The sequence below is a fragment of the Typopeltis vanoorti genome, chromosome 18 (genome assembly GCF_054136105.1).
Source record: "Typopeltis vanoorti isolate ZY-2024b chromosome 18, IOZ_Tvanoo_1.0, whole genome shotgun sequence".
NCBI lineage: Eukaryota > Metazoa > Arthropoda > Arachnida > Uropygi > Thelyphonidae > Typopeltis > Typopeltis vanoorti.
The window spans coordinates 87,487,903-87,512,446 of NC_143566.1; the positions used below are offsets into that span (position 1 = coordinate 87,487,903).

General features: G+C 35.3%; 1 protein-coding gene across 1 annotated transcript in view; it reads right to left on the minus strand.

Moving 5' to 3' along the window:
* The window catches only part of csul (protein arginine N-methyltransferase 5), a 176,954-nt gene that overhangs the window by 85,427 nt on the left and 66,983 nt on the right, over positions 1–24,544 (minus strand). The window contains exons 7-8 of the mRNA XM_090408092.1: positions 3,958–4,041; positions 1,416–1,487 (exon numbers count right to left, since the gene is read on the minus strand). Coding sequence (XP_090264218.1) covers positions 1,416–1,487; positions 3,958–4,041 — 156 coding nt within the window. The remainder of the gene's footprint in view (positions 1–1,415; positions 1,488–3,957; positions 4,042–24,544) is intronic.

Consider the following 24,544-nt stretch of genomic DNA (forward strand, 5'->3'; position numbering starts at 1 on the left):
TTTGTAATAGTGAGCTTAAAATAGCATTTGTTCTATGGACTTCAGACATCCCTTGAGGGTACACAAATTGTGAATTTTCTGTAGTTTGTTATAGCACATCGTGGTGTGCATTATAGTATGCTTCTGTACCACCATACTTTAGGATGAATACCATCATACTTGAGGGTACAAAGAGTCACAATTTGTGTACCCTCAAGGGATGATGCTACTATGGTACTATATAATTACTAAGCTCTTTGGGAGGGGACTGACAATTTCTCTATAAATTTATCTTATCTGTCAGGACTCCAATACTGTCATATCATATATTTCAATTGTCTAAGGCACTTCTAACTACACCAATTCACCTACATCTTAATATCCCTATGAATCTCTTTTCTGATATCTTGGCAACAAAAAACTGTTTTGCTAACTTTTCCTCTCCCAATTTGTTTAAATGACCATATCACCTGAGATTACTCTACTCACACATTCTTGAATGCTAACAATGTTGGGCTTCTTCCTAATATCCTTGTTTTTAGTTCTCAGATTCATAAAAGTTAAAACTGGTTTGAATACTTTTTCTATATGACTAATGTAGTGTTCTGATTTCTCTCATACTGAATACCAACTCATTGATATAACACAACATAGTACCACTCCTGATTATACTCTTGTCTATTTCCAAATTTCCCATCTTCAATGAAACTGTCTACATAGCAGAAATTTTTATCTGTTCCAATCAGCTGCATCCTGAATGCAGCTGATGTTTTCAATGTTCCTGCCTATTTTCATAGGCTGTCTCTTTTAATGCTGATTTTTGTAGCAAATTTGGTACAACAGTTTAGTTAAGAAATCCTGAATATTTGCAGTGGATTTATCTGGGAGTATATGTTAAACTCAGCTCTTTACCTCATCTGCATGAAGTAAAGAGCTGAGGTTAACATATCCCATTTTGATAAGAGGACTAATGCCACTTTCCTTCATAATGCAATCCATGTACATGATGAATAACACTGGAGAGTGTGCATCATTGTCTTACATAATTTTATATCAAACCATCTTCCTGTACCTCCTTCAATACTAGTTGTTTACTTGCAACTCAAATACACACTATATACTGCTTGATACAGTGTTCCATTTACACCAATAATTGTAGCATTTTGAAGAGCTTTTCTCTTGACACATGGTCAAATGTCTTTTCCAGATCTATAAAACTCAAATATTGCAGTTATATTCCCATGATTCCTTTACTATAAAGTGAAAATCTGATGATGTTCAATCAATGCTTTCTTATATCAATTTCGTTCGCCATGAGATGGACTAAGGTTTATCATGCAGCATATAGTCTTTTAAAGAATTTTAAAAAAGATGTATTCTGATGGAAAAAAACAAACAAAAAAACCTGGAAACTTTGTGGAGATTTATTAACTCACCTGAAGAGGTACCTGAAGATAATCTTCATAACCACGAGCAAAATGTGTCATAGGATCATCAGGACATTGCGTCTGCAAAAGGAATTTATAAACTAATATTCTGTTGTGATTATCGAAGAACGAATTTATGATTTGAAAGTTCAATAATTAATAAATAAATAAATGGGAAAGAAGTTGCAGCCACATACTATTTTTTTCTGTTCTTTCTATCAAACAATCTGCATTTTTTTCATTTAGGTATGATTTAGCATAGAACCATCTTATCTACTATTTAAAAAACTAAACCAATATTAATCCATTCTGAGTCAAATCTTTTCTTTCTTGTTTGGAGGGGGACAACTGTAATTAAGGAAGCTACTTGAATGAATGAGATACCATGCTACACACTCATGAAAACATATCTTTAATAAGAATTAAAAAAGGATATATCAACATGTTTCAGTTTCTAACATTTGACAGCATCATTAGGACATTGCACTCAAAAAAACAAAGTGAGAATAATCCATGAATTTTTGAAAAATTAATTATCTCCAATGGGTTTTTAATCATTTGTGTAGCTAAATGCTTATTTTAAAGTATATATATATAAAATAACTGACACGGTGTGTGATTGGTAGAACAGTGTAACTTGTTAAGTACTTTGAATTTTATTATCAAAGACTGTTTGATATAGCATAGGGTGGAATGTAAGAATGTATGTGTGGAGGGCAGTTTGCAGGGAGAAAGGCAATGATGATCTTAGAATAAACCAAAAATGTGTGCTGAACAGACATACTGAGGATCATGAATTACTGAATGTGAGTGAAATTTCAAATGACGGAGCAAATGTGATGGCATGGCAGGTAGTGACAAGAGTTATGATGAATGCAAGCATGAATGGAGGTGTTTGCATGAAAGAGTTAAAAATGTGTATGGAAAGATATATGAAAGCAGAAAAAGCTGAGCAGCTCAATGGAAAAATTTATGATGGTTGAAATTGAGGCTTTGACAAGTGCTTCATAATGTCATCACATGGGAGTTAGGCTAGAAAAACACTTGGCAAATAAGAGAGGAAAGAAAGGAAACAAAACTTGAAGATGTAAACAAGCTACAAGAAAGCAGAAAGATGAAATGAGGGGCATGCAAGATGAATGAGCAATGCTAGTATGTTTTGTGGGAGTGAAGATTCATTTATATAACCATAATGTAAAAAGTCAATAAGTGAATGACATGATTGTTGTAGTCAGAAAGAATGACTTGAAAAAGAGAAGTATGATGGCAAAAATTCACAATATGACAGTAGTAAGCTGTGATTACAAATTATTCAGTGAGGAGACTGTGTAGAAGATATGGTGTGCAGTATGTTGATGTATGGGTTCATTTTGATGGTTGCGATTTATACTTGTAGGATGGATTATATTTAAAGGAGTTTGGTGTTAGGCAAGCAGAGTTCTCTGAAAGAATGAATGTGAGAAGTCAGAAAAATGATGTATCTGGGAAGTTGCATGGATGTAGAGTTTCTTTTTATTGCTCACTGTGTGGTGATTACACTTCTTTTCCTCCTTTAATAGTGTTCTAGATTTTGTTGTCATATGAGGAAACAACAGAATGTAGCTGGTGAGTTTCTTATGTAGTTAAAGGTACAAGTGGCATGTTTCTTTCTGCCCTGAGATATCAATTATTCACCTGGATGAATTGCCCTAAATATTTACTGGATCACTGACTATTCTGATAATGTATTGGTTGAATATTGTGATTCTAATAGTAACTGTTCTTCATGCACTGGATCTAGACAGATAGTAAGTCCAGTTTATTTGGCACTGTTGATTAATCTCATGAAAAATAGTTTCTAATTCTGGAGATGCATGTCAAGTGTTTTTCCATCTTTTTTTTATATCTCCTTTTAGTATTATAGAAGGCAGATGACAGGGTGAATGAATAAGGTAATTTGAATTATTCTTTCTCTGCAGTATAAACACCAGAGGCAACAATTTATTGAGTTCCTAATATTTCAGTGGATTTCAAACGAGCATCTTCATAGCACAAATTAAGACAAACAGCACTCAACTAGATTGCCACAGAAACAGCTTAAACATAACTGAAAAGTAACCAAAGTCCTATCAAGGTATTCTCTGGGAATTGGAGAGGTGCATATAAAAAACGAAGTTAATTCAGAGAAGTCAAGCTGAATGTGGTCTCAGAATGACTGTTTTCCAGATCTTAGACATATTAATGCATTAATGAAGCCATAATTATTGAGGCTCCTTGCGCCTGAAGATTAGCCTAATGTTGACATCTGCCTTGAATAACAAAAACTGAATTTGCAATGAAGTGTATAGCAAGTCAGGAGACTGACAGACTTGATATTAAAAAAAAAAAATAAATACAATAAATAAAAATAAAATACACACACAAGCACACCCTATAGCAACTTCTGTGCAACTGTGCTGCACAGAAGTTGCTATAGGTCTGCGAGACTATTTTTAGAATCAGCATCACCTAATCTGAGAAAAAAGTCTTATTTTTTACCTATATTCAAAAAAAAAAAAATCAAAGCACTTACAACCCATAGATGATCCATGTACTGGTGATAGTGTTTGATATGACCATGTCGATTTACTCCCCTGATGACTACCTGTATATCAAGCTAGAGAGAGAGAGAGAGACAGGAAGGAAAAAAAAAAAATTAAACTTCTAAAGACACAATTCATAAAGTTTGCTGCATATTAATTTAATATTGTTATTATTATTACACAAGAGTTAGACTGAAGTGGGCTTCATGAAAGTTCAATAGTTACTGAATCTTTCCCTTAAACATATTCACTAACAGAGCTCTCACAACCAACTCAGGTAACTCATTCCACTAATTTGCCACTCTCCAAGCAAAATAAATATAGTTCTCACTCTTATTAATTTGTGTAATTTTGAGAAGTAGCCTCTTGCTCTCTCTGTCCAGTTAAATATTAGAAAGTTTCTTCAGTACCTACTTAAAAAAAACTAAGTTTTTTTTTTTTAAGTAGATGCTGATAATTCCACAGACTTAAATCACCATTTTGTTCACTTGCCTCTGAATCCTCTCACCATTTCCACATCCCAAGAAACAAGGCAACCAAATCTGTACATGCTAATTTAGATATGGTCATGACAAAACCTCATATTTCTCCTTCCCCACCCATGAACTCCGACTCCCTCATAGTTCCCAAATTCCTGGTCTCATCAATTTCTTACAGTACAGGTCCTTTAATGTAATATATAGTCTGTTATGTTTTCATTCTAAGCTGTACAACTATGCTTTACCACATTAAAACAACAACCTTTATTTTTTTGCCTGCATTGTCACAGAATTTCAATTGCAAGATCTCTACATCACTGTTATTGATTTCATTCTACATCATCACCAACAAACAACTGAATATTCCCCATTATACTACTCCTTATATCATTAATGAACAAATTAAATGACATCCCAACTATGGAGTCCTGTGACATATCACTAATCAGCTGTCTTCTCACTGATTCAACTCTACCTCATACTACTATGACATGTCCATCACCTCATCTCCCCTATCCATGTCACTAGCATCTTGTCAGATTCCATGTGCTCCAATTTATACAAGTGTTTCCTGAAGTATTCTGTCAAATGACTTTGCAAAATATGGCCATATCACTGTGCAGCCATTTCCTTTATCCAACTTGACTCTCAATTTATTGCGAAATACTAACTGATCTATAATTTTCGGTCCCTGCCTTGGATTCACTATTATGTTACATAACCGTCTTGCCCTCCTTCCACTTTCGCATAACACTAAGTTCCACATGTCTCACAGTATTGACTAAGATTTTTTTTTTATTAATGTGACTCCTACAAAAATGTCATCAGTGGGTAGGATAAACCCTTTTTGTACAGAATGCATAAATTGTATGATAGAATACAACAAAACAAGATCCTATAGTGGTCTAGGATTATGTCACCATCTCCAGAAGATATGGTGGAAATGTTCAATGAGTATTATGTCAGTGTCTTTCATGTCAGAGAATTGACAAGTAGTAGTGAATAATAGGAAGGAGGAGAGAAAATACAGTTCAAGAATGTGAAATGTTCAGAATTTTAAGTACGCTTGATGGAGTTGGCTGGTTCCATTTCTTTTACATTGATAGTACCAATCTTGAACTCTGTTGATGCTGAGTTGGGATGTGTTCTGGGATTTGTTCTAGTAGCTGAGTTTTTACTGTTTGCTCTTGTTCCGTGACAAAAACAACAGGGAAGGGGGGGCCTTGTTTAACTGGGTGATGCCCCAGCTGGCATGAAATTCTGTCATGTTGTAACATCATTTTACATTGTAGTTTAAGCCAATAAGAATACAATTTGGTCAGCTAAATCCCAAATTGACAGCCCATCCTCATTTGTTCGTTCAGTATCCAGGTAGATACCTAACAGGGAATACCATGAGAAGGTAAGATTGGAAATTAGGTCAGAAGTTCCAGTTGGTTCTCTAATACCTTAAAAGGCTACATGGAGGTCTCATCTCAGTTATATACCTTTGACCCTAAAGAACCCCCTGCTAGCATTTCTATTACATTGATACTTCCAGGAACATAACAAGAATTTGTATTTTTAAGTTTTGTTGATCTGTAAAAGGCATGTGACAAGGTGCCATGAAGAAAGCTCTTCAAAACACCATAGTTGCATCGTGTTAATGGGACATTATATCAAGCAATGCATAATCTCTATTTAAACTGTAAGTCTGCAGTTAGAATTGAAGGAGGTACAGGAAGATGGTTTGAGGTAAATCAGGGGTAAGAAAAGGATGCACATTATGAAGGAAAGTGGTATTAAATCTAATATTAAAATTGGTCATGTTAATGTTAGCTCTTTACTTTATGCAGATGGTGTTATACTTCTGAATAAATCCAGTACAAGTCTGCAAGATTCCCTGACTCAATTGAATATCTGTAATGATAAATTTAGTATGAAAATCAGCAATAAAAAGACAAAGACAATGAAAATAGGCAGAAATATTGAAAACATCAACTGCACCCTGAATGGTGAACCTATAGAACAAGTAAAACATTTCAGCTATTTAGGCACAATTTTTAGCAAAGATGGTATGGAAGGAAGTCAGCTGAATAAATTTATATGGAATAAGAAAGAAATAAGTCAAAACACTAAATTAGCTGTATACAAGATGGTGTTTAAGCCAATTTTAACTTATGGATCTAAGAGCTGGGTTAGAAATAAAACACTTTATCAAACACTGGACAGCTCTGATATGAGCGTTCTCTAGATGAATTGATCCAGTAAAAAGTGCCTTAAAAGACAGAAATATAAGATATAATATAGCCACTTCCACTTCTGATAAGAAGGGTAGTGATGCTTCATTGTGTTATGCAGAACAAAAGTTCTTCCAACAAAGTTCATTCCTGGAAACTGTAAAAGGGTAATTGTAAGAAATGAAAATCATAAATTTATTATGATTTTCTTATGATTAAACCAATCATAAAAAATCATAAATCAGATTTTTTATGATTGGTGCATTTTCCAACTTTCAAGGTAAGGCATTGTGGGCATAGTGATATGTGGTATTAGCCTCCTGTGATGTAAGAGAGACCTCATCAGTTAGAGACTCATTGAGGGAGGCCACATATCACTTGCACTATCTGTCATACCTTTTCTTGAATTCATTCACACTACGTCCTCACACCCCCAAAGACAATCCATTCCAATCAAATACCACTCTATGAGAGAAAAATCTAGCCCTCACTCTTTCTTGACTGCATTCATTCTCAACTTCATGGGCAGAGTATGCCCATGAAGGTCTTCACTCTCACTGCATGGGAACAGAAACTAGATATGACATGTGGCACCAGCCACTTCCAATAAGAAGTGGCAGTGATGCTTCACTGTGATATGAAGACCATCTACCAGTTGGAGATCTTGTTGACATTTCCTCAAACTATGGAAGATATGAATTGATAAGATTACTTAATGAGATTAATTTAATCAATGATTATACTGAGTGTATTTCTTAGACTTCTGTGGTTTGGACTTAATGCATGTGATTTCCAGTATGCACACTGTTAAATTGTGAATGAAGCTATGTTATGTAATTTATTATTTTTCATTCACATTTAACATTGCCTATTTAAATATTAATCATGGCTCATATAAATTTATTTATTATTCCTTAAATAAGAATTACTAATTAAATATTTACTCAAAATCTGACCTGCTATTAGTTTATAAAATAATAATATGTTTAGAATTTTGTATAACTAAATATATATGGTGTAACGTAAAGTGTTAATTTATATTTAACTGTATACGTAATCAAAAATTTAAAGAAGTAGCTTAAATATTCTGTTGTTTTTATTTGTGAAATATTTAATGTTATGTAATCACTCATGAATAATATTAGACCATACATTACATTAGCGAAATGTTTACGTGCAGTCTGTTGTCATGGAGACGCACGCATAAACAACCACGAGTGGAGTAGAGCGTGGCGTTCGAACGTAAGGTGGGAGTGAAGGTCATAGTTAGAAGAATATAGAGAGAGAGAGAGAGAGAGGAAAGAGAAAGAAGTGGGAAGGTCATAGATAAGATAGAAAGGAAGAGAAGAATTATTATTAAGGAGTGAGGAGAGAGTTTTGCGGAACTAAGATTATATAATCCTCTGGGCAGAAATTTATGTGTGTAGTGTTCGGAAGTGAACCTACAAGTAGTGAAACATAAAGTTTAATGTTATAAGCAAAATCTGCTGTTGTTATGAAGAAAGGTTGATGCCGTAATCAGATAAAAGGAAACTGGACAGTCAATGCGAAAATTCTGATTAGTTCTAGTTTCTGGATTACGATTAAATTCTATGTTGCCCTAGGAAAAGGTTATATTGATTACTTGGAGAAAAGTGAACAGGAAAAGATATTAGTACCTAATTACTGTTGTTTGGAATAGTGAAGTGCGACTTACAGTAATACAGTTTTAACTATGGAGAATATTTGTTATGTGTTCCGCTAATGTTAATTAAGTTAATTCATAAGTGCTCTCTCAATAATTTGATGTATTGAAGAATTTGTCTGGTAAGAGTAGTTGTATAAGTTTCTCTATTCTAGCATTAACTGTAATATATCTCCGATGCTCATGGTCCGGGAATATATTTGCTTGGAATATAGCTTACGTAGTTTATTGCCTGCTGTGAATATAAACATTGAGCTGATAGATTTGTGAAGACTGAATAAAATGTGAAATTGTTATATTAACTTGAGATAAGAAGATTTGTGTTTTTTTGAGACTGTGAATAGTATATGAAAGTTAGAACATTGAATTAGCATCAGTGACCTAAGAAGATGTGTTAAGTTAATTGTATAGTTCCAATTTAAAATAGTTCTTGTATTTGTTAACCATATCATATATTAAATGTTTTATTTTGTTGATCTAAATATTGTGTTTGCCTGAATTCCTTATTATTGCACCGTTCATAAACATTCGAATCTTGCGGGAACCCCAAGTAAAAATGATAATAGATGATTCGGCCTAATGAGATGACTGTTAACTTAATTTAGAACTGATCCTACTATTTATATAGACTAATCTAAGAATAGGGTGGCACAGTATAAATATAAATTTCCCTACTTTTGGATCGGTGATCATTTCGTAATTAGTTGTATTATTCATAAAAGTGACTTGAAACTAGATAGATTTAGAACACGACAGAAAGGAGTCGTCACGACAAATGGCGCAGTCGACAGGATGTGATTTAACCGACAGGATGTGATTTAATAGGTAGGAATTAAATTTAACAACTATAAGATAAGAAATTGAATTTAAGTTTAGTGATAATAATCGTAGAATTACTCCCTGAAATTTTAGAAAGTGAAATAATTAAATCACAGTGAACTGGTTATAATCTGGACTCAGGCAAAGATAAAGGTTTATTTTAAAGTAAAAAGATTGAATTAATTGAGATAGTAATTTATTAATCACTATGGCTGTCACATCAAACTCTGAAATGAATGACAGTGAATTCTTTCGTACGGTAAACCCGCAACAGGTTTTTCCCCAATACTCAGGTGAAGAATCAGATGATGTACTATTTTTCTTTACCTATGTTGAAAAACTTAGAGAAATTGCAGGTTGGACTGATTTTCAATTGCTAGTTCTGATTAGAAGTAAATTGGTAGGTAAAGCAAAAACATTTTTGCATTCTTCTCCAATACTTCGAGAAACTTTTGAGTATTCCAAATTTAAAGACACCTTATTGTCTCAATTTTGTAAACTTAGAAGTGTAGGTCCTAACTTGTGGAAATTGCAGAAAATTGTTCAAAAGGATAAAGAGACTGTTACTGATTTTTACAATCGGTTATTAACATTGGCCAACAGTTTGAATGTTACTGGTGAAGATAAACCTCACTTAGATTGGGCTGTGTTCCAACAATTTAGACAAGGTGTTAGGCAAGAATTAAGAGAAACAGCCTACAAGAAGAAAATTTCTACTTTAGAAGAGTGTCTCAAAAGTGTTAAGGAAAAAGAACAAATACTAGGTGACCTTTATCCCTCAACCAATGCAGGTCTTGTGAATGTCGTGAATAAAACTGATAGTTCATTCAACCAATCAGAAATAGAAAGGAGAAGTAAAGTTGAAAAGGGAAAAGCAAAGGATACTGAAGAAAATTCAAGTAGTGTAAACTACGTGACAGAGAGTAAAGAGCAATTGGACAGGGAACTGATGACAGAAGTAAAAACTTTAATTCACCAGGAAGTGAATAAGTTAAATCAGCCTATAATGGATAGTCTTAATGAAGTTGTGACACAGTTATCAGCTATCACTCTGAAATCTCAAGAAAATCAAAATCCCACTACAAATAAAATTGATGAGATGATCAAACATCAAGTTGAACAACAAAGTCAACCTATTTTAAGTAATCTAGATAGGGTAATGCGAGGATTAAATGATGTTAGACAACAAATGTCTGCTATTCCTCAATCCAAGACAGAGATAAAGCAAAGAAATCCTCTTAGGTGTTACAATTGCAACAAAGTTGGACATTATGCCAGGAACTGCTTCCATAACAAAGAAAACTACTATAACAACAGATGGAATTCAAAATTTGGATATGTGAACCACAGAAGAAATAATGGAATTCAGAAACACCAGGCACCTAATGAAAGAATGATGACAGTTAAAGGAGAAATCCTGGGTTCTAAATGTGACATCTTATTAGATACAGGATGCAATGCCTCTACCATCAGGATGGATTATTTCCTAACATTAAAAAACAAACTGTGGAAGAGCACTGCCAAGCTGAGACAACCTGTAAGGATTACTTCTCTCTCAGACTCAAACTTTGTGGCATATGAAAAGCTTCGAGCAAGATTATACCTACCAGAATTTGGACTGTATGTGTGGCAAGACCTACTTGTTGTCCCCACTACTTCCAATCTAGGTTCTCACATTATCTTGGGAACAAACTTCTTAGCAAGATATAAATTTTCTTGTGACTTTTCTAAGAAGGAAATAACCCTGATGAACAAAAAGAGATATACTAGAAGAAATGAAATTCATAATTATGATAAGTCTAAGTATCAAACAAAACAGTTTAGATTACCACTTGAATCAGGACCATCTACTGAAGAAAAATCAGCTGTGCATCAATCATCTAATAGAGATAGTGATGATAACTCTTATGTACACATTCAATCTGATACTCCTCTTCTTACTGATGAACAAAAAGTAGTAGTGACAAAGCCCAAATCAGAAGTTACCACTGATAGTAAACTAAAGGTTGAAGTCAATTTTGGTAAAATGTCTAATCTATATCGTAGAACAAACCGCCAAGTTGTGAGACAACAAAGACTTAATTCTAATAATGGAGAACGTAAATTTAATTCAAAGAAGAGAATCCTATACTACAAACTTGAAAGACATACAGAAAGTGATAATAATAGTAATAAGAGAATTGATGATAAAGTGAAAGAGAATAAAGGCACAAAACATAATAAAGAACCAAGTTTCAGTAAAACTGGCTATTACTTGAAAAATCGAAAAGGAAATATGTAATCCAGTTTTTTTTTAAAGGAGCCTAGTGTCAGAAGAAAAATTTTTCTTATAATAAAAATTTTTCAAAGAAAGGGTGAGCCTATGTTAAATTCTGAATGAAGCTATGTTATGTAATTTATTATTTTTCATTCACATTTAACATTGCCTATTTAAATATTAATCATGGCTCATATAAATTTATTTATTATTCCTTAAATAAGAATTACTAATTAAATATTTACTCAAAATCTGACCTGCTATTAGTTTATAAAATAATAATATGTTTAGAATTTTGTATAACTAAATATATATGGTGTAACGTAAAGTGTTAATTTATATTTAACTGTATACGTAATCAAAAATTTAAAGAAGTAGCTTAAATATTCTGTTGTTTTTATTTGTGAAATATTTAATGTTATGTAATCACTCATGAATAATATTAGACCATACATTACATTAGTGAAATGTTTACGTGCAGTCTGTTGTCATGGAGACGCACGCATAAACAACCACGAGTGGAGTAGAGCATGGCGTTCGAACGTAAGGTGGGAGTGAAGGTCATAGTTAGAAGGATATAGAGAGAGAGAGAGAGAGGAAAGAGAAAGAAGTGGGAAGGTCATAGATAAGATAGAAAGGAAGAGAAGAATTATTATTAAGGAGTGAGGAGAGAGTTTTGCGGAACTAAGATTATATAATCCTCAGGGCAGAAATTTATGTGTGTAGTGTTCGGAAGTGAACCTACAAGTAGTGAAACATAAAGTTTAATGTTATAAGCAAAATCTGCTGTTGTTATGAAGAAAGGTTGATGCCGTAATCAGATAAAAGGAAACTGGACAGTCAATGCGAAAATTCTGATTAGTTCTAGTTTCTGGATTACGATTAAATTCTATGTTGCCCTAGGAAAAGGTTATATTGATTACTTGGAGAAAAGTGAACAGGAAAAGATATTAGTACCTAATTACTGTTGTTTGGAATAGTGAAGTGCGACTTACAGTAATACAGTTTTAACTATGGAGAATATTTGTTGTGTGTTCCGCTAATGTTAATTAAGTTAATTCATAAGTGCTCTCTCAATAATTTGATGTATTGAAGAATTTGTCTGGTAAGAGTAGTTGTATAAGTTTCTCTATTCTAGCATTAACTGTAATATATCTCCGATGCTCATGGTCCGGGAATATATTTGCTTGGAATATAGCTTACGTAGTTTATTGCCTGCTGTGAATATAAACATTGAGCTGATAGATTTGTGAAGACTGAATAAAATGTGAAATTGTTATATTAACTTGAGATAAGAAGATTTGTGTTTTTTTGAGACTGTGAATAGTATATGAAAGTTAGAACATTGAATTAGCATCAGTGACCTAAGAAGATGTGTTAAGTTAATTGTATAGTTCCAATTTAAAATAGAGTTCTTGAATTTGTTAACCATATCATATATTAAATGTTTTATTTTGTTGATCTAAATATTGTGTTTGCCTGAATTCCTTATTATTGCACCGTTCATAAACATTCGAATCTTGCGGGAACCCCAAGTAAAAATGATAATAGATGATTCGGCCTAATGAGATGACTGTTAACTTAATTTAGAACTGATCCTACTATTTATATAGACTAATCTAAGAATAGGGTGGCACAGTATAAATATAAATTTCCCTACTTTTGGATCGGTGATCATTTCGTAATTAGTTGTATTATTCATAAAAGTGACTTGAAACTAGATAGATTTAGAACACGACAGAAAGGAGTCGTCACGACAACACCAAATTATGATTATATATAAAAATTACCAGACTTATTAGATGCAAAATATAAATGTCATTTCCTTTTTAGTATTTTTCTTTGGTAAGAAATAACATTTACTGAATTCAAGCTAACTGAATCAATGATTAAATATTCCAGAAGTATTCTTAAGTTGAAAGGTATAATGTGCATCACATCTAAAATCTGCATGCTTGAAACATTTGCGTAACAAGACTTAGTGTAAGATAACTAGTTTTTGTTGCATTTTGAATTTAATAAACAAAACATGCCAGGGAGAAGTGCTTAAGGGTCAAAGCTGTATAACTGAGAGGAGACCTCCGCATAGCCTTTAAAGGAATGCGGAGAACCGACCAGGGCTTCTGACCTAATGTCCAATCCTCACCTTCTCGTGGTGCACCCTGTTGGGTATTACCTGGATACTGAACGAACGAGGATGGGCTGGCAATTTGGGATTTAGCTGACCAAATTGTATTCATATTGGCTTAAACCAATATACAAAATGATGGTACATGACAAAATTTCATGCCAGCTGGGGCGTCGCCCGGTTAAACAAGGCCCCCATTGTTTTTCGCCAGGGAACCAGGGCAAACAGCGAAAAGTCAGCTACTGGAACAAATCTGAAAGCACACCCCAACTCAACATCACCAGAGTTAAAGATCGATACTATCAACATAAGAAGCCTGAATGGCAAAGAAATGGAGCTAGCTGAAGAATTAGATAAGTACCAGATCGACATAATAGGGGTGACTGAAACAAAAAAGACAAAAACTGGTGAGATCTTTTTTGAGCAATAAATACAAAATGTTATACTCAGGAAATGACAATCAAGGAAAAGAAGGAGTAGCCATAGTATTCAACACAAAATACGAGGCTAATCTTCTTGAATGGCAGGCAGTCTCAAGTAGAGTGATGTGGGCAAATATCAGAATGGGGAATTGGACAATGAGACTTATTTGTGCCTATGGTCTCACAGAAGGTTCTACTAAGGTAGAAGTGGAGGAATTTTTTGATGCTTTAGAAAAAGCAACTGACACAATGAAAAAGGAAAAGTTGGTCCTTGTTGGGGATCTAAATAGCAGAGTAGGAAATGATTGTCAGACATGTAAAAATATTTTGGGAAAATTTGGAGAAAAGAGCAAAGCTAATAATAATGGCAAATACCTGTTGGATTTCTGCTCAGGACATGGACTGGTTATTACTAACACCATGTTCCAACATAAAAATGTGCACAAATTCACATGGAGAGAAGAAGCAAGGAATAAAAAAAGTCTCATTGACTATGTTATTGTTGATAGTTATGTTTTCTCCCTGGTGCAGGACACCAGAGTGTACAGAGGATTTGAAATTGGAAGCGTTTCACTATTTAGTCTTGAGCAGGATAAAATTGAATTTCATATTGAAAAGAATAACATGTAAGAAAGTTTTAAAATGAATAAAAGTTGAGCAGCTCTCAGATGTCAACTGTAGACTAAAATACACAAAGATTATTGAAGAAAAAAATGAAAGAGTTTGAGAACAGGAACCAAACCTGACTGATTCAGCCAGAGAGGCATGTGGTGAGGTTGTTTGCAAGGATGAAAAATCAGAACTCTATGGTGGACACAGTAAGTTAAAGAGGCAGTGAAGGAAAAGAAGAAAGAATATCAAAAGTTCCTGGCAATAAGTCAGCTTTTGCTCTTAGAGAATACAGTGACAAATGTAGGAAAGCGAAACACTGTGTAAAACTAGTTAAACAAAAGTCATGGGAGGACTTTGGCAAGAACATAGAAAATAAATATCAAGAAGATGGTAAGATATTCTGGAGACTGTTGAAGAAGCTTAGGAATGGAGGAAAGACTGCTGTAAAAGGAGTTAGATATGATAAAGGTGACAAGAAAACAGAAGAAAAAGATATCCTTGAAATATGGAGTAATTACTTCGAAAAATTGATAAATGAAACAAGCAGTGATAGCACAGTGGTAAAAAACACTGACCAGGCATTCGGTCAGGAATACATATCCATACTTGTAGAAAAAGCCATCAAAGGTTTGAAATGTGGAAAGGCAGCAGGAGTAGATGATATTCGACCAGAAATGCTGAAGTATAGTGGTATAAGAGTCTTACAGTGGCTGCACTGCATAGTTCAGAAAGCCTTGACAGAGGGACGAATTCCCGATGATTGGAGTAGAGCTCTCATAGTACCCATATATAAAAAGTGAAATAAAACTGAATGTGAGAATTACAGAGGTATTTCCCTACTGAGTGTTCCTGGCAAGATCTATGCAAGTATACTTGAAAAACAGTTGAGAAGAATTGTTGGTGAAGAACAAGCTGGATTCAGGCCAAATAGAGGCTGTCAGGATCAGATCTTCACTTTACGACAAATAGTCGAGAAAGCATGGGAATATAACAAAGATCTGTATTTAAGTTTTGTCGATATGGAAAAGGCATATGACAAGGTGTCAAGAGAGAAGCTATTCAATATGCTACAGTTATATAGTGTCAATGGGGCATTATATCAAGCAATACTTAGTCTTTATTCGAGTTGTAAGTCAGCAGTTAGAATTGAAGGAAGTACAGGAAGATGGTTTAATGTTAAATCTGGTGTGACACAAGGATGTACGTTATCCCCTCTGTTATTCATTATCTATATGGATCACATTATGAAGGAAAGTGGTATTAAACATGATATCAGAATTAAAGATGTTAATGTCAGTTCTTTACTTTATGCGGACGATGTTATACTTCTAAATAAATCTGCTACAAGTTTGCAAGAATCCCTGACTAAATTGAATAACTGTTGTGATAGATATGGTATGAAGGTGAGCATTAAAAAGACAAAGACAATGTAAATAGGTAGAATTGTTGAAAATGTCAACTGCGTTGTAAACGGGGAACCTGTGGAACAAGTAAAACATTTCAGCTACTTAGGCACGATTTTTACTGAAGATGGTAAATTAAATATAGAAATAGACAACAGAATCAGCAAGGCTAGTATGGTGGGAAGTCAATTGAATAAATTCATATGGAATAAGTGAGAAATTAGTCGGAACACTAAATTAGCTGTATACAAGACAGTGTTCAAACCAGTTTTAACTTATGGATCTGAGAGCTGGGTCAGAAGTAAAACACTTGACCAAAGACTAGAGACCGCAGATATGAGAGTCCTGAGAAAGATTAGAGGCGTGAACAGATTGGATCAATGGCAATATCATATTAAACACGAGGATATTAGGAAAGAACTTGACATTGTCAGCATCCAGGAATGCAGCAGAGCTAATCTCAGGTGGTATGGTCACTTAAACAGAATGGGCGAGGAAAGATTACCAAAACAAGTGTTCTCTGCCAGGTTGGCAGCAAAATGACCCAGAGGAAGACCAAGATATAGGTGGATTGATACGGTACAATGTGCCTTAGACGATAGAAATATAAGATCTGATAATGTTGGAGTCTTGACAAGTAACAGATTGATCTGGAGGAAAATTGTAGATAGGAAGTTAGTAATGACGTAAATTTTTCATGTAGTACTATCATATCCTGTACACCCCTTGAGGGTACATGTCAGGAAATTGATGATGATGATGATGAACATGCTGGGGTCCATATAAGACATTTCACTTAAGAATGCTAGTCTGGAGAGTTTCTTCACTATGTTTGATAAGTCCAGACATGGATATTCTTGGACAAATGAATACATTTGTCCAAGGAGGAGTGGAGGGTTCACAGATAATTCATCACGGGGGAAAAAATTCGCTAGAAAATTGAAACGATATTGTACTGATACCGATATATGAAAAGTAAAATTCACAAAATATAGTTGTTTTTTTTAATGTATTTATGTATTATTTATTTAGATTTTAATTCTATTTTCAGAATACTTTTATTTTTATACAGTGAAATTAATATTTTATTGATAGGTGAATTTTCTAATTTCTGTTTCACCTTAAAAATGTATAAATATTCTTTCTTAGTTAGATATTACAGGTTCTGGTGATGGAATATTAATATTTACAGCACTGGAACAGGGTGGTTTAGGGAAAAAGGGCACCATATTTAAGAATATTTATTCTATAAGCCATTCACTATGTTTCTGCACACACACATTTTATCTGAAGTAATTCAGAAGATGTGTGTATGGGGGGTGTCGATGAGAGATAGTACCTCTCCACTTGGATGGTCACACACAATTGTGGTTCAGCTGGACAATCAACTCTTACTTATGGCTCTGAAAAGCAACTATAAACTGCTAGTGGCCACACCTTGGTAAATAAACTGTGCCAATCCACAGGCTAAACTAAGTGAGGGTAGCAAGATATGGTGATCTCAAGCAGCATATGTATTCAGTGAATCAGCTGCAAACAGTGTCTGTATACTCATGTTAGGAGCAGCTGAATTCAGGTCGAGTGGTGATGGTTAACACTTGATGAAACCTAATCATTGAAACTGAATGAACTCAAACCAACCTAAAGATGCATGCCAGCTTGACCATCACCCAGTCAAACAAGGGTTGCACCCACTATTAGGGAACTAAGATAGTGAAGGCAAAAAATATGCTATTGGAACAAAACATCACCTAGTAGACAGTAAAACATAATAAGCATAAGAACATGGAACTCTTCACTAGGAAGGAGCATTGCAAATACTACCACATGAATTAGACAACTACAGATGGGAATTGATTGGACTCTGTGAAACCATATGAGCTGGAAAAGGAGAATTTCACCATGGACAGTGCAAAACTTTAACTTCAGGAGGGGAGGACAACAAACACCAACAGGGAGTATATGCATAACTGATGATTTTGAGTAGAAAGCAGGAACACATTCAAAATTTTAAATTGCATGCAAAGGAGCGATAGCACACAACGGGATAAAAGGCGAAAGGCTGCGCTAAGTGAATTGTGTTTGAATGAAGCTTTTTTTCTTGAAGGAATAAAGCTTCAAATTAGGATGTTTTGTAATGTTTCAAAAACACATCAAGATGAGTTCAAGTGGGGAAGAATTATTGGAAAGCTTGAAGAAGTCTGAAGAATTACTGATATTGCCAGAGAGTTTGGAATCTCACATAGCATTGTAAGCAGGATCTGGAAAGCATTTCAAACCAATGGAATGTGTTCCAGATGTTTGCTAAGAGGTTGCCCTCACTCTTCCACAGAGCATGAACACAGATTTTTGGTTATAACAGCAAAATGTAATCGACACACCATGACAGGTCAGCTTGCAAGTTGGCTCCATTCAAGTAAAGATATGCAGATATCTCAACAAACTGTGGCAAGATGTCTTCCATGGTGCTGTAGGCAAATAATTCATTTTTATGGATGACAATGTTACAACATATTGTACACGAGCAGTGGCGATACTTCTGGAGACTGAGGATATTAATGAAATCGAGTGGCTATCAACACTCCCCAGATCTCAACTCCACATTTGGGATGCAACAGGCAGATGCATTGCTGCTTGTAATTCCCCCCAGAAAACAAACAAGGCCTTATTTTTGCTCTGAAAGAGGAATAGTCCAGTTTGCCTCAAGAACTCCTGAATCCTTTGGTGTCGTACCATGCTTAGCATGGTACGACATTGTGAAAGCTGCATCACAGTTCGGGGTGGACAATATTCCATACTGAAATGTCTCTCTGCATAGTTTTCTGTAAGCATTGTAAATCAATTCCTTAACTACATACTTAAGAAATTTATAAAAATTTTTTTATGTAATATACTTTATTAGTATGCTGGCAACAAATTTATCAACTACACCTTCTCCTGCAAAATCAAATGAATTGAAACCAAGCTAGAACAGATCCACAACCAGCACATAGACAAAAAATCGCCTACCATCGATACCAGCCAGCTTTGTAGCCTCAATGATGTGTCAATGATGCATGACTCAATCGAGGCAAAAAAAAAAAAACATATATATAACACCATTATATTCAACTTCCACATTGAAAGTGATGATATCCTGAAGGACGATATCACCAAACTAATGGAAAAATTCGGTTTCAACCACAGCAATAACTACTCGGCCAACCTGCTGGCCAGGTTGGCCGAGTGGTTAGCATATCTGCTCTCCAGCCAAAAGGCTGTGGGTACGAATCCTGCCGTGGGAATGGATATTTGTGATTGTCTGTGAAAATACTAGTGGTGATGGGTGGTAGATGCCATTGGTGTAGTTGTAGTTAGTGGAGAGAGAGAGGTAGAGTAGGTACCCTCCCTCGATGAGTCTTTGGACTCCCTGGGGGCATTATGTAATAATAATAAAAAAATCACCAGATGTCTCCACTTCGGATCTTCTAAAACAAAAGTGATGGGACGACTTTTCCACAACTGGTAAAAGTAACCTGTGAAACACCAGTGAGTGCGTCACTACTAATAGTGACTGTGAACACTATTAGTAGTGATGATGGGTGATAACCATCATCTTTGAAGTTCTCACCACTATTGAGAACTTCAAAGTCAGTTCTCCTCAATTAAGTATATGAGCTAGGTCTGACCTTACCTTTACTCGGTGCAAACAAGGCAGACGATTTCGCAAACAGCTGAAAGAAAAAGGACACAGTGGCAATGAAATATGGTACATTGACTACAAAAGAGGAATTCTAGCGTGGAAATCAAACAGTGTTAACAGCCATCATGAAAACCAAAGTACAAGTACTGCATAGGGAATGTGTATAACTTACTTGGTCAACAAAACGAAATTCACAGACTTTCAGCTACTCAGAGCTCTTTGATTTCATCTTTGTGAAAGTCTATGTACTTTAATGCATTCTCCTAGCAATGATATTATCTTTTTCAGTGATTTCAATGTATACAATACAAACTGGCTTTGCATCTCCAACTGCGCAGACCAAGCAGGTAGAGACACTGAGACATTTACCATCACACAAATGACCTTATGCAAATTGTTCACATGTTCACAAGAGTACCAGATAATCCCAACTACTCTCCAAACACCTTGGATCTCTTCCTCAACTAATGATCCCTCCAAATATACTGTGAAGGTTGCATCTCCTTTAAGTAATTCAGACTACAATCTAGTGTTTATCTCTTCCCCTACCGAGCAACACCCAAACAACTATTCTCAAACAACAGTCGTCTGGCATTATAAGATTTCTATGCCTCATTCCCATGGTGAGATTTGTGCTTTCAGTCTTCCAACCCAATCAAGCACATGCACTGAAATCACTAAAATAATCCTCTCTGGAATGGAAGCACATATTCCCCATTACATGTTAAATTTCCATCCTCTAAGTAAACTCTCTTTATCCAAAAGATGCACCAAGGTTGAACAAATGAAGAGCCAGCATACTGCAACTGGTTATCATCAAAAACTCTACCTTCTCTCAATGCTTATGCCAAAGCCTGAAATAGCAGCAAGAAAATCAACACTGCATCGAAAAACAATTTTCAGAGCCAAAAGCAGGAAAACTTGCATCTTGCTCAAATGGCAGCTGTACATTCTGGTCTCTGGCCACAACTTTTGCCCAACACTGCTCCCAGATAGGTCTATTGCTTCATTACCCACAAAGAAGGCCAATTTCCTGGCATCACACTTTTCCTTGAATGTCTGCATAGATGATTATGGTAAAAGTCCCCAAACCATTCCAACACCCAACACTTTCCCTCACCAGATAAATCCTATCGAAATTAGATACCAAAAAGTCCTCTGGCCTTGAGAGAGGACTGACAGCATTTATTCAATATTCCTGAGGATTTGTGCTCCAGAGTTGACGCCTATACTGTGTCACCTCTTTATGTTTTCTTAATGCACTAGCATCTACCCTACATCCTGGAAATTAGCCCATGTCCAACTATTCCCAAGAAGGGTGACAAATCCTTACCATCAAACTATCGCCCAATCTCTCTCACCTTGATCCTCTCCAAAGTAATGGAGAAAACCATCAATAGCCAACTTCTATGCTTTCTTGAAGCACTCAGCTAATAAATGATTGCCAGTATGGATTTTGTCAATGCCATTCTCAACAGGGAATCTACTTGCCTGTTACACAACTCTGGATAAACATAATGAAAATTTTGGTGAATTCCAAGTGCTTGCACTAGATATCTCCAAGGCTTTCAACCAGGACTGGCACAACGGCCTATTAAGTAAACTTCCATCATTCGGTCTGCCCTGTGACTTTTGCAACTGAATCGCCAGTTTTCTCACTGCACATTGCATATGATGGTTGATGCAACTAATGCTCAAGTTCTGCAAGTTCTCTCCTCTTACCTACTCTGTTTCTTCTATACATCAATGACCCACTCCAGTTGACCACCAATCCAATACAAAGTTTTGCTGATGATGGTACACCACATTCTTCCTTCTCACTTGACAAACCTTGCACCAAACAAACCACTGCAAGCCTAAATTCTGATCTCCAAACTATTCTTCAATTTGTCTCAGATATCCTTGTCAATTTCAACCACTGCAAAACACAGTTCTGCCTTTATTTCCCACAAAATAGAACCATATTATCCCAGACTTATTTTTGAGAACACCAAAATCTCTAGAAAGAGGAGATCTCTCTCTCTTCTTGGGATTACTTTGACATCAAGACTATCTTAGCATAAACACATTACAACCATTGCTGCCTCCGCATCCAAAAAATTAGGATTTCTCTTTCATTCAAAGCATTATTTTATCCCTAAACAGCTATTAATTCTACAAATCATAAATCTGCTCAAGCACTGCTCGCATCTATCTGGGAAGGTGCCCCTAAGAGCTCCCTAAAAATACTCACCACAATACAGAAGAGAGTAATCACTGATTAACGACTCATCTCTTACCAACTCACTCCAACCACTCTTGCACAGGCATCTAGTATCTACTGCATACATCTTCTATATTTCCATGGTAAATGTTCATCAGAATTACCATCAATAATTCCTCCTCTTTCATTCCTACTGCTGCTATATTGTAGCAGAACAGCCTTCCCTGCCACGTGAACAAGTTCCTTGTTTCCTCAATTCTCTTCCCATACATGATATTAAAGTACTATGGATTAATCAACCAAATTTTCGTGTACAGAGGCAAAAAACAAAGGGCAGCCGTTCATAGTAGCCTCACCTTACCTTCAGCAGATGAGAATAATAACATGTAAAAGAGCTTAGAACTCTTTAAATAAGCCTCAAAATTTGAAATAGCATCTACCAAGTTTGCCGAGTGGTTAGTGCTGCAGGCATGGATGTTTTGATTTTCTTTAGGTGGGAGATGAATTTCATTGGCAGGTGTGAGACCACTGCCCTGCTTATTGGAGGCCTGATGTAGTCAAAGGTAACATGGAAAGAAAGTATTAACCAAGTTATCTTTTTCAGGGCTCTTGGAAATGGTTTAGAGATTCCAGTGATTTAAAGTATAGGAACTATGTACAAAGTAGTTCTTAGGAACAGGCATGTAAGTATCTATTACAAACTCTTCTTTAAGTTGAAGTGTATAGAGGCTGCATGATAACTCCAATAGTATTCCATTCTATCTTAATGTGAGAGGAGTCAAAACAGATGTGTGTGTTGTACTGAGAAGTGATTTAAAGATGGCAATTTTCAGAGAAGCATGACATGTCAAATTATGTTGTGTATAAGGCTAGTAAGGGTGGATTTATGGTATACTAAAGATGTTAGTATATTACATGGAGAGCAGAAGAGGGAATGTTCAGGAAGCTAATTTTCCTCACTTTTCCTTTCCCATAATAAATGTGATTGAGGGTGTAGTCTGTTGATCTTTGGAATGAAGGAAAATTAGCTTCAGAATGTTGCCATATAACAAAACAATGTCTTCCACATAGCATACTCAGAAAGGTTGTGGATGGATGGAGGCAAACAGAATCTTTAAGCTATTTTAGCCCATCAAGGGTACTTCCCCATGGCAGTATCCTACTGAAGTATGAGAATAATTAAAATAAATTAACTTTTGATACCTCAAAGTCAAAGCAAATTATTAGACACAATGCAGGAATTACAAAAAGATATGAGATGTTTAGAACAGCATAGGAAGGAAAAGAAAGTTACGCAGTAAACGGAGAGACAACAATGCACTGAAGCAGGTATTATTATTATTATTGACACCTCCAGGGAGTCAAATCACAAACATCCATGCCCATGGCAGGATTCGAACCTGCAGCCTTTGGGCTGGAGAGCAGATACTCTAACCACTCGGCAAACCAGGCAGGTATATTATTAATGTAAAAAGAAAGAAGTTATTTGGTATGTCGATTCAATTTTTAACGTACTGTTGTTGATCGCATTACTACTTCTGGGTACAAACATCAAAATGGGTAATAGAAAAACTGAAAAGAAACATAAAAGGGATGATAGTTCTCGTAAGAGCAAATTATTTAACTAATATTAAATACAGTATGAAAGGATAGCTGAAAGAAGTAAGAGAAGAGCGAAAAGCAAAACTCATTGGTATATTACTAAGATATGATAGTACTGAACTAAGAAGGGCCATGGTGACAAACAATTCAATGCACGGGTTGTGAAGAAGAAATGGTTGCAAGTTTTTGTATGTGTGGAGGGGGTTTGAAGGAAGAATAGATTTATATAAGATGGACACCCTATACTTGAATCTGTAGGAGTCAAAGAAACTTGATGAAGAGAGGAATGGTGAGAATCTATGCATAAGTCAATTAAGTTATGACTGTATTAATGATACAAATATAAATCATGGGGTGATTGCAATGAAAGGATGATTGTGTTCATCCGCTTGGAATTATTACATGAAAAGATGTTTGCATATGTGAGACATTATATAAACACATTTGCAAGTCCAAAGTGGATCATATTGACTACATAGGGGTGTATATACAAAAAGCCTGGAAGCAACTTATGTCTGTACATGAATGCCATGAATATAAAGGAAAAAAGGGATAGAATTTGTGATCACATTACTACTTTGGATACCTCGAAGGGCTAGTAAGGGTGGATTTATGATATACTGAAGATGTCAGTATATTAGATGGAGAGCAGAAAGAGGGCATGTTTTGTTGCCTTTCATCCAATCAGGAAATCTCCACCTTTGTTTCCTTGGTGAATATGTTGGGCTCTCAGATTGTAGGCATTAGTGAAACTTGACTCTCATTTAAAAAATTTTTAAATCTTTGTTGAATTTTTGAAATGTTCTGTAAAATTTAAAACCACTGAACATTTTTGTTGCCTTTCATCCAATCAAGAAATCTCCACCTTTGTTCCTGTACTCCCTCCACCTGGATACAAAGGTGGAGGGAGTACAGGAAGATGATTTCATCTTCCTGTACATTCTTCAATTGTAACTGCTGAATTATAACTCAAATACAGACTACATATTTCTCTGTATAATGTTACATTTATCCCATATAATTGAAGCATTTTGAAAGGATTTTCCAGGGAGGCACTTCCCCAAAAA